This window comes from Gopherus flavomarginatus, chromosome 2 (genome assembly GCF_025201925.1).
Source record: "Gopherus flavomarginatus isolate rGopFla2 chromosome 2, rGopFla2.mat.asm, whole genome shotgun sequence".
In the NCBI taxonomy this organism is placed as follows: Eukaryota; Metazoa; Chordata; order Testudines; family Testudinidae; genus Gopherus; species Gopherus flavomarginatus.
This window is the reverse complement of record NC_066618.1, coordinates 252,487,859-252,500,995: the sequence shown is the minus strand read 5'-3', so window position 1 is coordinate 252,500,995 and position 13,137 is coordinate 252,487,859. Positions and strand designations below refer to the sequence as shown.

At 42.5% G+C, this 13,137-nt stretch overlaps 1 protein-coding gene across 1 annotated transcript in view; it reads right to left on the bottom strand.

The window, feature by feature from the left end:
- Positions 1–13,137, bottom strand: part of CNBD1 (cyclic nucleotide binding domain containing 1) — a 301,514-nt gene that overhangs the window by 253,209 nt on the left and 35,168 nt on the right. Inside the window, exon 4 of the mRNA XM_050941062.1 lies at positions 8,074–8,232. Coding sequence (XP_050797019.1) covers positions 8,074–8,232 — 159 coding nt within the window. The remainder of the gene's footprint in view (positions 1–8,073; positions 8,233–13,137) is intronic.

The following is a 13,137-nucleotide window of genomic DNA, read 5'->3' as shown; positions in this document are numbered from 1 at the left end:
AGAGGAAACCAAAGCCTTTTTTTGCAATACAAAGGCATTTCTTTCATGGCTACTTTTTTAATTTAATTTTATTTTTTTACAGTCTCCATCTTGAGATGTTCTACTTTATCACAAGATCTATTTCTATATCCTATCATCTGGAAGCACAGATATAATGCAGGAAAAATTCCTTCCATTGATACTCAGATATTGCAATATGAAGCCAATGGATTACCCTAATTTTAATCATCCATTAACAATATAAGGCTAAAAATGATGACTACCTATGTGTAGGAGCACCAAAAGGGCTGCAGGCTGTAGGAAGTTCCTTATTTACTCTACAACAAAGTTGCACAGGATGCAACCATAATTCAGCCTCTTGCACTCTGAGGGAGCAAGGAAAACATCAAGCAAATACTGCCTCTAATGCACATCATCCCAAGGTGGATGTGTCTGAGAGAGGCAGGATGTAAGCATGGTCACCACTGCTTTGACAACACCTTGAAGTAAGCATAGCTGCCCAATGCATTCCCCTCAGCATCCAGTAAACATGATGGGTAAAGTCTTGGACCCACTGAAGTCAATGAGAGTTTTGCCATTGACTTCAGTGGAGCCAAGATTTCTCCATGTGCCTCTTACAAACATGAATGCCTCCCTCCGCAGGCACTCTTCTTGTTCCTCTTTTACACTGTCCCTTGCTTTCTATTGCTGGAATTAAAGCATCATTTGAGATCTGGATAAATCTAAATGTACAGAAGCTCGATGTTTGTAACTGGAAATTAAAGTAACTTAACTCATACTTTACATTTCACACTATCAGCTTGCACTGAAGTCAATGAGTTTTGCCACTGACTTGAAAGCCAGCAGCAAGAGTATTCTTCTGACACATAGCTGCATCTACACTGTGGGTTTTGTCAACATAGCTATGTCAGCTGGGGAATCTGTTTTTCCCCTCCGCACACACAGTCGTGACCAGCATAGCTTTGCCAAGAAACGTTTGTAGTGTAAACCTGGTCTCACTACCTGCTTTATTTCTTGTCTGTTTTTTGCTGCTTGTCATGTGACTGTAATCAATAGTGTGATCTGTTTGTGGAGCTGTGAGCTAAACCTAGCAGTCTGCTCGGCAAGGCTGAGAGCTTCTGAATGAGCTTTAATCCCTAATCCCTTTAGGAACCCTTAGCCAGGGAGAAGGGCTACCCAGGGAGAAGAGGGGGTTAAAAGCCAGCTTTCACATCACCCGAGGAGCTTTAGAAAGGGAGTGAGAGCCAGATACACCTAATAAACATTCTCTAAACTTTAGCCAAACATCCTCTGCACACACAAAAAAAGCTACAAAAGTAAAAGGCTGAAATGGAGGTGCCGAGGGAGTCAGGTACATAGATTAGACTTTCTGGGACACAATAGAACAATTTCACCTTCAGTCTGACAGCCTCTGTGCTGTTGAGGGAGATGAAAGTCTCCGTGAAGGAAAACAGCAAACTGGGATGGAGGGAAACAATCCCATAGTTGGGACCCTCCTTCCAGATGTCTGGATATCATCTCACACCGAGGATCTCTCTGCATGAGAGAGGACCCTTCTTATTAGGAAGAGACAAGTAATAGTAATAAGGGATTCAATCATTAGAAATGTACGTTGCTGAATTTGTGGTAACCAGAAAAAACGCATAGTCAATTGCCTGCTGGGTGCGAAGGCTGCAGATCTCAAGACATCTAGACAGACTTACATGCAGTGTTGGAGAGGAACCAGTGGTTGTGGTACATGTAACAATGTCATAGGGAAAGGTAGGAGAGAGGTCCTAGAGGCCAAATTTAGCCTGCTAGATAAGAGATTAAAAGTCCAGGATCTCTCTGGTAGCATTCTCTGAAATGTTCCCAGTTCTATATGCAGGGCAGTTAGACAGAGCTGCAGGGTCTCAAGGCATGGATGAGACAATGGTATAGAGAGGAGGGTTTTAGGTTTATTAGGGACTGGTGAACATTTTGGGAAAAGGAAAAGCCTATACAGAAGGATGGGCTCCACCTAAACCAAAACAGAACCAGATTGCTGGTGTGTAAAATTAAAAAGCTCATTGAGGAGATTTTAGACTAAGGGCTGGGGGGAAACGGACAGCTGTGGAGGAGAATATGGTTTCAGCAGAGACATCACTTAGGGGAGGAACCATTAACAGGGATTCTCTACACCCTAGTAAAAAGGAGAGGACAGAATTTGATAAAGTACAGGTAGGAGCTGAAGAGAAACAGTCAAATGAAAAAAAAAGAGTCCCATTCATTTACATCACATGAAGGCAGACAACTAAAAAATGACAATTTGATAAGTGCTTGTATACAAATACAAGAAGTCTCAATACTAAGATGAGTGAACTTGAGTGCCTGGTATTAAATGAGATATTAATATAACAAGCATCACAGAAACTTGGTGGAATGATGATAATCAAGGGGACACTGTAGCAATAGGATACAAAAAGGAAAAAGAGGACCAAAAATGCCACCATGGCTAAATAACTAAGTAAAAGAGACTGTTAGAGGCTTCCTTTAAAAACTGGAAGTTAAGTCATACTGAGGAAAATAGAAAGGAACATAAACTCTGGCAAGTGAAGTGCAAAAGTATAATTATGCAGGCCAAAAAAACAACTTGAAGAGCAACTAGCAATAGACAAAATTGTAAAAAAAATGTAAGTACATCAGAAAGAGGAAGCCTCCCCCTCCCCCCAAAAAGGGGGGGCACTAGACAAATTGAGATGTTAAAACAGCACTCAAGGAAGACAAAGCCATTGCAAAGGAGCTAAATGAATTCTTTGCATTGGTCTTCACTCCAGAGGACATGAGGGAGATTCCCACACCTGAGTCATTCTCTTTAGGTGACAAATCTGAGGAACTGTCCCACGTTGAGATGTTAGTACAGGAGGTTTTGGAACAAACTGATAAATTTAACAGTAATAAGTCCCCAGGGCCAGATGGCATTCACCCAAGAGTTCTGAAGGAACTCAAATTTGAAATTGCAGAACTAACTATGGAATGTAACCTATCACTTAAATCAGCCTCTGTACCAAATGACTTGAGGATAGCTAATGTTATGCCAAATTTTTAAAAGGCTCCAGAGGCGATCCTGGCAATAACAGGCTGGAAAGCCTACACTTCACTATAGTTTCAACCAATTTGCCTGGTACTGAAGAACAGTATTATACACATAGATGAACACAGTTTGGTGGGGAAGAGTTAACATTGCTTTTGTAAAGGGAAATCATGCCTCGCTAATCTATTAGAATTCTTTGAGGGCATCAAGAAACATTTGGACAAGGGTGATCCAATGGATATAATGTACTTGGACTTTCAGAAAGCCTTTGACAAGGTCTCTCACAAAGGCTCTGATGCAAAGTAAGCAGTCATAACGTAAGAGGGAAGGTCCTCATGAATTAGTAACTGGTTAAAAATAGGAAACAAAGGGTAAGAATAAATGGTCAATTTTCACAGTGAAGAAAGGTAAATAGCAGTGTTCCCCCTATAATCTGCACTGGAAATAGTGTTGTTCAGCATATTCATAAATGATCTGGAAAAAGGGGTAAACAGTGAAGTGACAAAGTTAGCAGATGTCAAGGTTTTTTTCCCCCACTTTGAACTTTAGGGTACAAATGTGGGGACCTGCATGGACACTTCTAAGCCTAATTACTAACTTAGATCTGGTAACACTGCCACCACCCAGAATTTCAGTGTCTGGGGCACCTTCTGTCCCCTCAAAATTTTCCCCTCCCTGGGTTGCCTTGAGGGACTTCACCAATTCCCTGGTGAACCCAGATCCAAACCCCTTGGATCTTAAAACAAGGAGAAATTAACCAACCCCCTCCTTTCCCCCCACCAGTCCCTGGTGAGTCCAGATCCAATCCCCTTGGATCTTAAAACAAGGAAAAATCAATCAAGTTCTTAAAAAGAAAGCTTTTAATTAAAGAAAGAAAAGGTAAAAATTATCTCTGTAAAATCAGGATGGAAAATGCTTTACAGGGTAATCAGATTTCTATAGACCAGAGGGCCCCCCCCCGGCTTAGCCTTAGGTTCAAAGTTACAGCAAACAGAGGTAAAATCCTTCCAGCAAAAAGAAACATTTACAAGTTGAGAAAACAAACATAAGACTAACACGCCTTGCCTAGCTAATTACTTACAAGTTTGAAACATGAGAGACTGATTCAGAAAGATTTGGAGAGCCTGGATTGATGTCCCGTCCCTCTCAGTCCTGAGAGTGAACAACCACAAAAACAAAAGAGCACAAACAAACACTTCCCTCCACCAAGATTTGAAAGTATCTTGTCCCCTCATTGGTCCTCTGGTCAGGTGTCAGTCAGGTTTACTGAGCTTCTTAACCCTTTACAGGTGAAAGAGACATTAACCCTTAACTATCTGTTTATGACAGCAGATGATACAAAATTACTCAAGAATGTTCAGTCCAAAGCTGACTGAAGAGTTACAAAGGGACCTCACAAAACAGGCTGATTGCATAACAAAATGACAGATGAAATCCAGTGCTGATAAATGCAAAGTCATGCACACGGGAAAACAATCCTAACTAAACAAAATGATGAGGTCTAAATTAGCTGTCACCTCTCAAGAAAGAGATCTTGGAGTCATTTTGGATAGTTCCCTGAAAACATCTGCTCAATGTGCAGCAGTCAAAAAAAGCTAACAGAGTGTTAGGAACCATTAGGAAAGGGATAGATAATATGACAGAAAATATCAGATTGCCTCTATATAAATCCATGGAATGCCCACATCTTAACTACTGTGTGCAAATCTGGTTGCCCATCTCAAAAAAAGATATACTGGAATTGGAAAAGGTACAGAGAAGAACAAAATGATAAGGAGTATGGAACAGCTTCTATATGAGGAGAGATTAAAGAGACTAGGACTGTTCATCTAAGAAAAGAGGACTATAGGAGGTATGATAGAGGTCTATAAAATCATGAATGGAGAACATGAATAGGGGACTGTAGCGATGCATGACTCACCTCTGCGGCCCCTCCTGCTGGTTGTCCCAAGAATTCCAGCAGCCTCTGAAGCACCCTTCGCAGGCTAGTGTCCGGCTGCTGCTGGCCCCCGTGTCCCTCCCAGGACCCAGGGCCACTTGTGTTTGAGGTGCTGACCCCTGGCAATACCCCTGCAGTTTCAGGGTCTCCCCACCCAGGGGAACCCACATCCCCTATCTCAAACTCACCTCAGTCATAGGCTACTGCCAGTCACCAACTTGCCCCCGTGCCCTGGGCAGACTGCAGTGTCAGCCACTCATCATAGGCAAGGTTGGGTCTGGACCTGCTGGCTCTCTTGCAACCCAGTGCTTCTATGGGGCCTTGGACAAGGCCCTGCAGCCTGAGGAGTTGCCATCCTGGAGCTCCGCAGCCCTTCTGGCCTTTCCCCAGCCCTGCCTCACTCTAGGCACCCAGAGCTTCCGAACAGTCAGGCCCCTCTTTCTGAAGGCAAAGAGAAATTGTCTGTGCTCCTGACTCAAAGCTTTTTTATGGGGGTTGGATGTGGTCTGTTTGGGGCGTGGCTCCCAGTTGTGGCTGTTTCCTCAATTCGCAAAGGCTTGCTGCTTTCGTAGCAGCAGCCCTCTCGCTATCTCAGCCCTCTGCCAGGGCTGATTTCAAGCCCTTCAGGGCAGGAGCGGGTGACCACCCCGCTACAGGGACTGTTATTTAACCCTTCACATAACACAAGAACCAGGGGTCACCCAATTAAATTAATAGGGAGCAGGTTTAAAACAAACAGAAGGAAGTACTTCTCACAATGCACAGTTAACCTGTGCAACTCATTGCCAGGAGATGTTGTGAAGGCCAAAAGTATAACAGAAGTCAAAAAAGAATTAGATACGTTCATGGACGATAGATCCATCAGTGGCTATTACCCAAGATGGTCAGGAATGCAATCGCATGCTCTGGGTATCACTCAGTCTGATGGCCAGATGCTGGGACTGGACAACGGGGTGAATTACTCAATAATTGACCTGATCTGTTCATTCCCTCTGAAGCATCTGGCAGGATTTGGAAGACAGGATACTGGGCTAGATGGACCATGGGTCTGACACAGGATGACCATTCTTATGTTCTTCTGTAATAATTCATTTGAAACATACGTATATTGACATGTACAACACATCTGTGTGAATTTTAAATGATTTAACAAAATGAAGCCAGTTTTTACTTCTGGCAGATATACTGGGATGGATGAGTCACACTTGAGACGGTGTTGACTCTGACAAGGGTGTGATAATTTTGAACCAGTTAGGCTGTGACAATTGGGGTGAGGTTTTTTTTTAAAAATAATCAAAATATACATTGGTGTTTACCTTATGCCTAATCTGCAACAACCATTTGGCAAACCCCGAAACATAAAAGTTGTAACTCTAGTGCTAACATCTGACTGATTGACAGCACAGACTAGGGTGACCAGATGTCCCAATTTTATAGGGACAGTCATGATATTTGAGGCTTTTTCTTATATAGGCTCCTATTACCCCCCACCCTCATCCCAATTTTTCACACTTGCTGTCTAGTCACCCTAGCACAGACACATGTGCACAGGCACTGACGGAGCAATGTCACATTCCCCACTCATCCCCACTAGCACAAACACAGATTGGCAGACCGAGGTGGTGGCAGCAGCAGATTCTGACATTTCCAAGGGCAGCTTAATTAACATTTTGAAATTAACAGCACAATATGACTAGCAAGCACGAAAATAAGAATAATTGGGTTATTTAAAGCAGAAATCTTATGAAAAGAAAAACTGTTTCAAATGTTAGAATTAACAGAAACTTTAAATAAAACAATCTACCGATACTGATACTAGGTGTTTGGCTAACATATCATCAAGTGAAATTACAGGGTCAAATGCATCTTTGGTGTAATTCCAATTACATAGCTGACAGGTAATTGCTTAGCCCATTATGTCATTAATACCTCTGGTAATTGGAACACAGGATTAAGTCGAGAAAAAAGGAAGAGTTTATCACTAATGCCCCAATTGACAAAGACTAACTCATGTGCTTAACTTTGATCTCTAGGAGTTGTCTCATTTAAGTCAATAGAACTGTTCACAGGAGATGATCCAAAGCCCACTGTATTCAACAGGAAGAATTTCAATGGCCTTATAATCAGGTCCAAAATGTATAATGTTAATTAAAAAAACTCTTTGCAGGATCAGAGCTTAACATTTTTCAGTTTCCCTAGCTATGCAATACATTTAGTGAAACCACTACATATTTACAAGAAAATATGCATCCCTACCCCAGGTAAGGATCCATGGGACTACAACACAGGTCTGCAGAACCCAGGACAGCTGACATTCCTACATTGCCACCAGGAGGCCATGCAGCACTCCATCCAAGGAGCACTGTTGAGATTAGGTGCCACAGGACTACCACTCAATGGATCCAGAGCAACAGCACCCTCTGGCCTTCTGATTGGCCCATGCTCACTATTTAACCATGGAGAGTGCCCCAGGAAATTATCTTGGTAACCATGCTGACCTCTGGCTTGCTGTGACTTCAGACCTCATCTTGCTTATTGATCTCCAGCTTCTGACCCCAGCCTGACTCTGACCTTGCTTCCTGATTCCAGCCTGGTAACTGCCTCTCATGTGCGGTCTCTGACCCCAGCCTGACCCTTATCTGTTGATCCTGGCTCTAGAGATTACTCTGATCCCCTGCTTACTGACTACTGCCTTGTGACCATCCTTTACTTGTGGACACCAGCCCAGCTGTGCCTACTAGGCCAGACTGCCTACGCCCCAGTCCCTTAAAACCTAAAACAATATTCAGCTCCTCATTATTATTTATATAGCGAGAGTGTGCTAGCTGTTTTAATGACAGGTACGACTATGGTCATGGCCCCAAAGAACTTACAATCTAAACAGATAATGTGTAAACACAGGAGAAGTATCTATTTACAGCAGTGTCACTGATCACTGAAGTTTAATGCAAGTCAGATTTATTCCAAATTTATTATCCTAACAAGAGATTTGATATTTTCTCATAATTAAAGCCATGTTTTGAAGATGTCCTGTTCCTAAACTAGTTGAAACAAAGGCAAAAAGACTAATCATAAAACTTACATTTTTCTCAGTATCCTTATTAGAATATTCATCTTCTCCTTGAACTCAGGAGATTCACGCCACACCTTCTTGGGATTTTTGATTTTTTTAATGTAAATACCTATATCGTGAGACGTTTTGTCTACTTTACTTCCATCCATTGAATCACTGGACAGTACCCTAAAACATAGGAAATACAGTTCTATAGGAACACAACAGTGTACACTCCATTTAGAACATTACACTTACATGCTAAGTTGTTGAATGCCTTAGTGCAGACTGTGGGGCATGCCACCCTAGGGGTGCATGGAGTAACAGCCAGAGGGACATGGTGAGGCCCAGGCCAGCTCCCATGAGGGACAGGGAGGGAGTGCCACCCACCTCTCTCTGCCCCCAGCTCTGCTCCATTCCCATCCCCAGCTGTGTCCCCGGCTCCCAGTCTTGTGCCTGGCCCGGTCCTCAGCCTCAGTGCAGCTCCAATTCTAACACCCTCCAGCCTCAGCCACTAGCCGTGGCTCCATTCCCAGCCCCAGGCCGAGGCTAGGGGTTAGGTCGGGAGTAGAGCTGCACCTGGCCATGGGCCTGGCTGCCAGCCCCCACTGCAGCTCAGCTGCAGTCCACTCCTGGCCATTCCCTGAGCTTCAGCCCCTGGCCACAGCCCTGAACACAGCCCCAACCCAGCCCCAGCTGCTTCTCCATTGCCTGTCTGTGTCCCTCTTCTCCCCTCTCCCCCCCCCTCAGCTGTGTCCCTGCTCCTGGGGAGGGATGCTACCCTCAAACGTTTGGGGAACCTGCCTGACTAGGAGAGCAGAGACATGATTGCATCCCTCCGCTATGTAGTGTTTTGTGGTGGTCTAAAATGTTTAGATGAGTAGGTTTTTTATACTCTAATTGTTTTAATCATGTATGAATGGTCATCAGTGGGTTTAATCTGATGAGATTAAAAATTTGCATTATAGGACTGACACTGAAAATACAACGTACAATATAATGCCATCTATTTTCATTGTGATTCACCCCCACCCCCACTGGTAGAAATCACATTACTAAAAAACAGATATGGTATGTTACAGGGGTAAGCAATCTATGGCATGCGTGCCAAAGGTGGCACACAATCAGATTTTCAGAGGCACTCAGACTGCCTGGGTCCTGGCCACTGGTCCAGGGGGCTTTGCATTTTAATTTAGTTTTAAATTAAGCTTCTTAAATATTTAAAAAACCTTATTTACTTTACATACAACAATAGTTTAGTTATATATTACAGACTTCTAGAAAGAGACCTTCTAAAAACAGTAAAATGTATTACCGGCATGCAGAACCTTAAATTAGAGTGAGTAAATGAAGATTCGACACACCACTTCTGAAAGGTTGCCAACCCCTGGTATGTTATCTAGCTTTCTTTTTCTAGTGAATACAACATGCATCGTCAAAAGACACTTCAGAAGTTTTACTTTTAAATCTCTTAAAAGACAATCAAATGTTAATCTCAGATATATCGTGTACCTTCCATGGACAGGTACTGATCACAGGTCTGATCAGTCTGTAATAAGTAGATTTGGGAGATTTTATTCAGATTCTACTCTACCAAGCCGAAATGTGGCCTTCTAAGGCTGTAGTAAACCCAATAACCAGCACAACTGGAAAAGGGAACAAAAAAACTATGTAGATCCAATAGCTTAAGCCAAAGCTTGGGGATGGGGACCCCAGCAGGCATGGTTGCTACTACAGCCCATAGGCAACAGTAGTGTCTGTAAAAACAATGAGGAGTCCTTGTGGCACCATACAGACTAACACATTTATTTGGGTATAAGTTTTTGCAGGCTAGAACCCACTTCAGATGCATGGAGTGAAAAATACAGGAGCAGGTATAAATACATGAAAGGATGGGGGTTGTTTTACCAAGTGTGAGGTCAGTCTAATGAGATAAATCAATTAACAGCAGGATACCAAGGGAGGAAAAATAACTTTTGAAGTGGTAAGAGTGGCCCATTACAGCTGAGGAAGTGGGTTCTAGCCCACAAAAGCTTATGCCCAAATAAATGTGTTAGTCTCTAAGGTGCCACAGGGACTCCTCTTTGTTTTTGCTGATACAGACAAACACAGCTGCCACTCTGAAACCTGAGTGGTGTCTGTGGAACTCATGGGGAAGGATACTGATCCTATGCAGCAAAGCTGCATGAGACCCATTCAGTTAGGCTAGATGTAGGACTCCTGAATTTACCACTAATATTTCACATATTGTAAAGTTCAAATGTTTATTTTTTAAAAAGGCCTAAAAAAATAACCTTCCCCTTACTCCAAGTCTTATACTCTAAACATTAAACAGGCTGCCCCATTAGGAAACTAGAAACTGTGATGAGTAGGTACATTAAGTGAGTGAGAACAGCTTCTTAAAACAAAGTATTATTTATTTTTCCATAGGAACATAGCATTTAGAGAGAAGAGTTTGAAGGCCAACACGCATAGGTCTCACTTAAAATTTAGCTTTCCTTAAGATATATGCAAGTACCAATTTAACCCAAAGTACCCCCACCTCTGCATACTTCCACTACCTCCGCCTTCCCCGAGCTTCAGGGAGTGTTTGTTTAAACCCAAGTAGGCCCTTTGTTTTCGATGACCGCAAGCGAGGACCTCCTTCCCTTGCCAGACTTGTCTGGTGAGCATACCATGGGTTGGAGGTAAGTCACCAAAGAGAACTGTCTTGTAAATCTTGGTAGATGGCTGGGTGTCTACAGTCATTGTAGTTCTTTCCTGAGGAGGTGTGAGGTGAGCTCTCACAGGATGTTAGTTCTTTAGCAAACAGCATAATAGATGCACACATAATAGTCATAAAAATACGGCTGTCTTCCATATTCTTCAGTGTTTGCTTCTAACAGGGAGCAGGGGTGTTCCCAAATACTTCTTTACAAAAAAGAAACTGGTAAGAAAAGAGAAGTACCACCACAAGGCAACAAGAACAGCTCATCTGGAAAAGGACCACTGCTTCTTTCCATCACTTCACCTCCAGCTTCTTCCTCAGCTGACCAGCATTACAGTCAACAACAATTTGGGATAAGTGCCAGAACACTACTCCATCTAATGAAAGATATAATGGGACAATCTAATTGCCCAACACATTTTGCTCTTGTCTAGATTAACCTTGATCTATTGCGGAAGCAGTTATAACTCACAAGGTTTGTGCCTTCAGAATACAAAGTGACTTATTTATTGGGTTGAAAGAATTCTGTGCAGCAATGTGTTAAGATTAACTCTTAACAAAATCATAATAAAAAGCTTATGCTACATATTTAAAACTAACTGATTTATTAGAAAGTGTTAATTAGCGGTTTTGTTAATATTCCCATCAGGCCACTGAAGCTAGAGGATATATTGGTTTACATTTTCCATATTTGCAATTATTTGCATGGCTTCTTGTCTGTTTCCATTTGTGTTCTAGAGATAGATTAAGTGACAGAGGTAAAATTTACATCTCCCTTGCACCAGTCTAATCTTTGCTTTGAAGATTGATTTCCAGTGTGTAAGGATACCTTGAAAATCTGCCAGCAGGTCATTAGGAACCCTGACATAGGAGATACTGATGGGATGTGTTAAATACAGCTGGTTGGGAAATTTTTGATGAAACATTCTCTCATTGGAATTTGCTGGTTCATCAAAATTAACTACTCCATGGCACCATGTTGATCTCAAAAAAATTCTGTGAGAAACCCAAGTTCCTGCCAGCTTGCCAAGCCAGATTCTCACCAGCCTGCCTGGCAGACTGATAGAGAGCTGGGAGCTTGGAGTCTTGGCTCTCAAGCTCATAGTTCCTCAGCAGTTTGGACTCCCACAGCTTTGAAGTTCCCAGGGTCCCTGGTTCTGAAGCAGCCTACTTGATGGGCTTGCTGAGGAATCAAGGCTCCCATGGTCTCTGCTCTGTCTAGCTCCAGTGTTAAATAATGGCTTGATCCTGTAGTAATTAAAGTTAAATCAGTGTTAAAACACTCATTTACTGGGAGGAAGACTGGGGCCTAAATACATATTTTTGCTACCCTGGCCCAACCAGGCCCCAGCCAGCACTACTGAGTTTGTATATATACTAGCTCCTTACACATGCATTCCACGAATGGACTGCCTTGTCCCACCACAGCCTTTTTACTAGTGGGGGTTTGTCTCAGTAGATGTTAGCATAAAACAGTGGTTCTCAACCTGCCACCCAATCAGCACAGAGCTGCAGCCCATGTGACATCCTCAGGGTACAGGTATTAGATGCAGTCCACAGTGGCAAATAGGTTGAGAACCACTGGCATAGGCCCTTGAATGAATTTATCTGTTAAAATTTAGCTAAGTTTCCTGGTTCAAGGACCTATGGGAGAAAAGCCTATGGAAAACTGGAAGTCCAGCCCTGTGTTATCCTGGAGGTCACCAGCTACGACATCAAACCTCTGTAAGCACCTAATAATGCATGCTGTACAGATGTCTCTGAGCTGCAAAAGTCAGATCTGCATCCAAGTTTCCTTAAAAGTTCAGACCCTGATTCAACTCACTGTACACGGAGGGGAAAGTCATGAAGTTTGGATGCTAAGCTTCAAAATTTGATGGTATTTGGATATGGAGGTGCATAGGCATTGTTCAGGTGCATAGGCCTCATTCTCCACTGCTTTTCCCTTGTATTGTCATTGACAGCTGTGCAAACCGAGTGTGAAGTGCTCCCAAAACAGAGCAGAAACATTTTACACCCACTTTGCACAGGTGGAATTCATGACACAAGCTGCCAGAGTGAAGAATCTGGCCTCATTCTTTTTTACCAACCAGTGTTTATTAGGGCTGTCAAGCGATTGAAAAAGTTAATTGCAATGAATTGCACTGTTAAACAACAATGCCATTATTTAAATATCTTGGATGTTTTCTACATTTTCAAATATATTGATTTCAATTACAACACAATACAAAGTGTACAGTGCTCACTTTATTTTTTATTACAAATGTTTGCACTGTAAAAACCAAAAGTAGTATTTTTCAATTCCCCCATTACAAGTATGGTAGTGCAATCTCTATCATAAGAGTTGAATTTACAAATGTAGAATTATGTACAAAAATAACTGCATT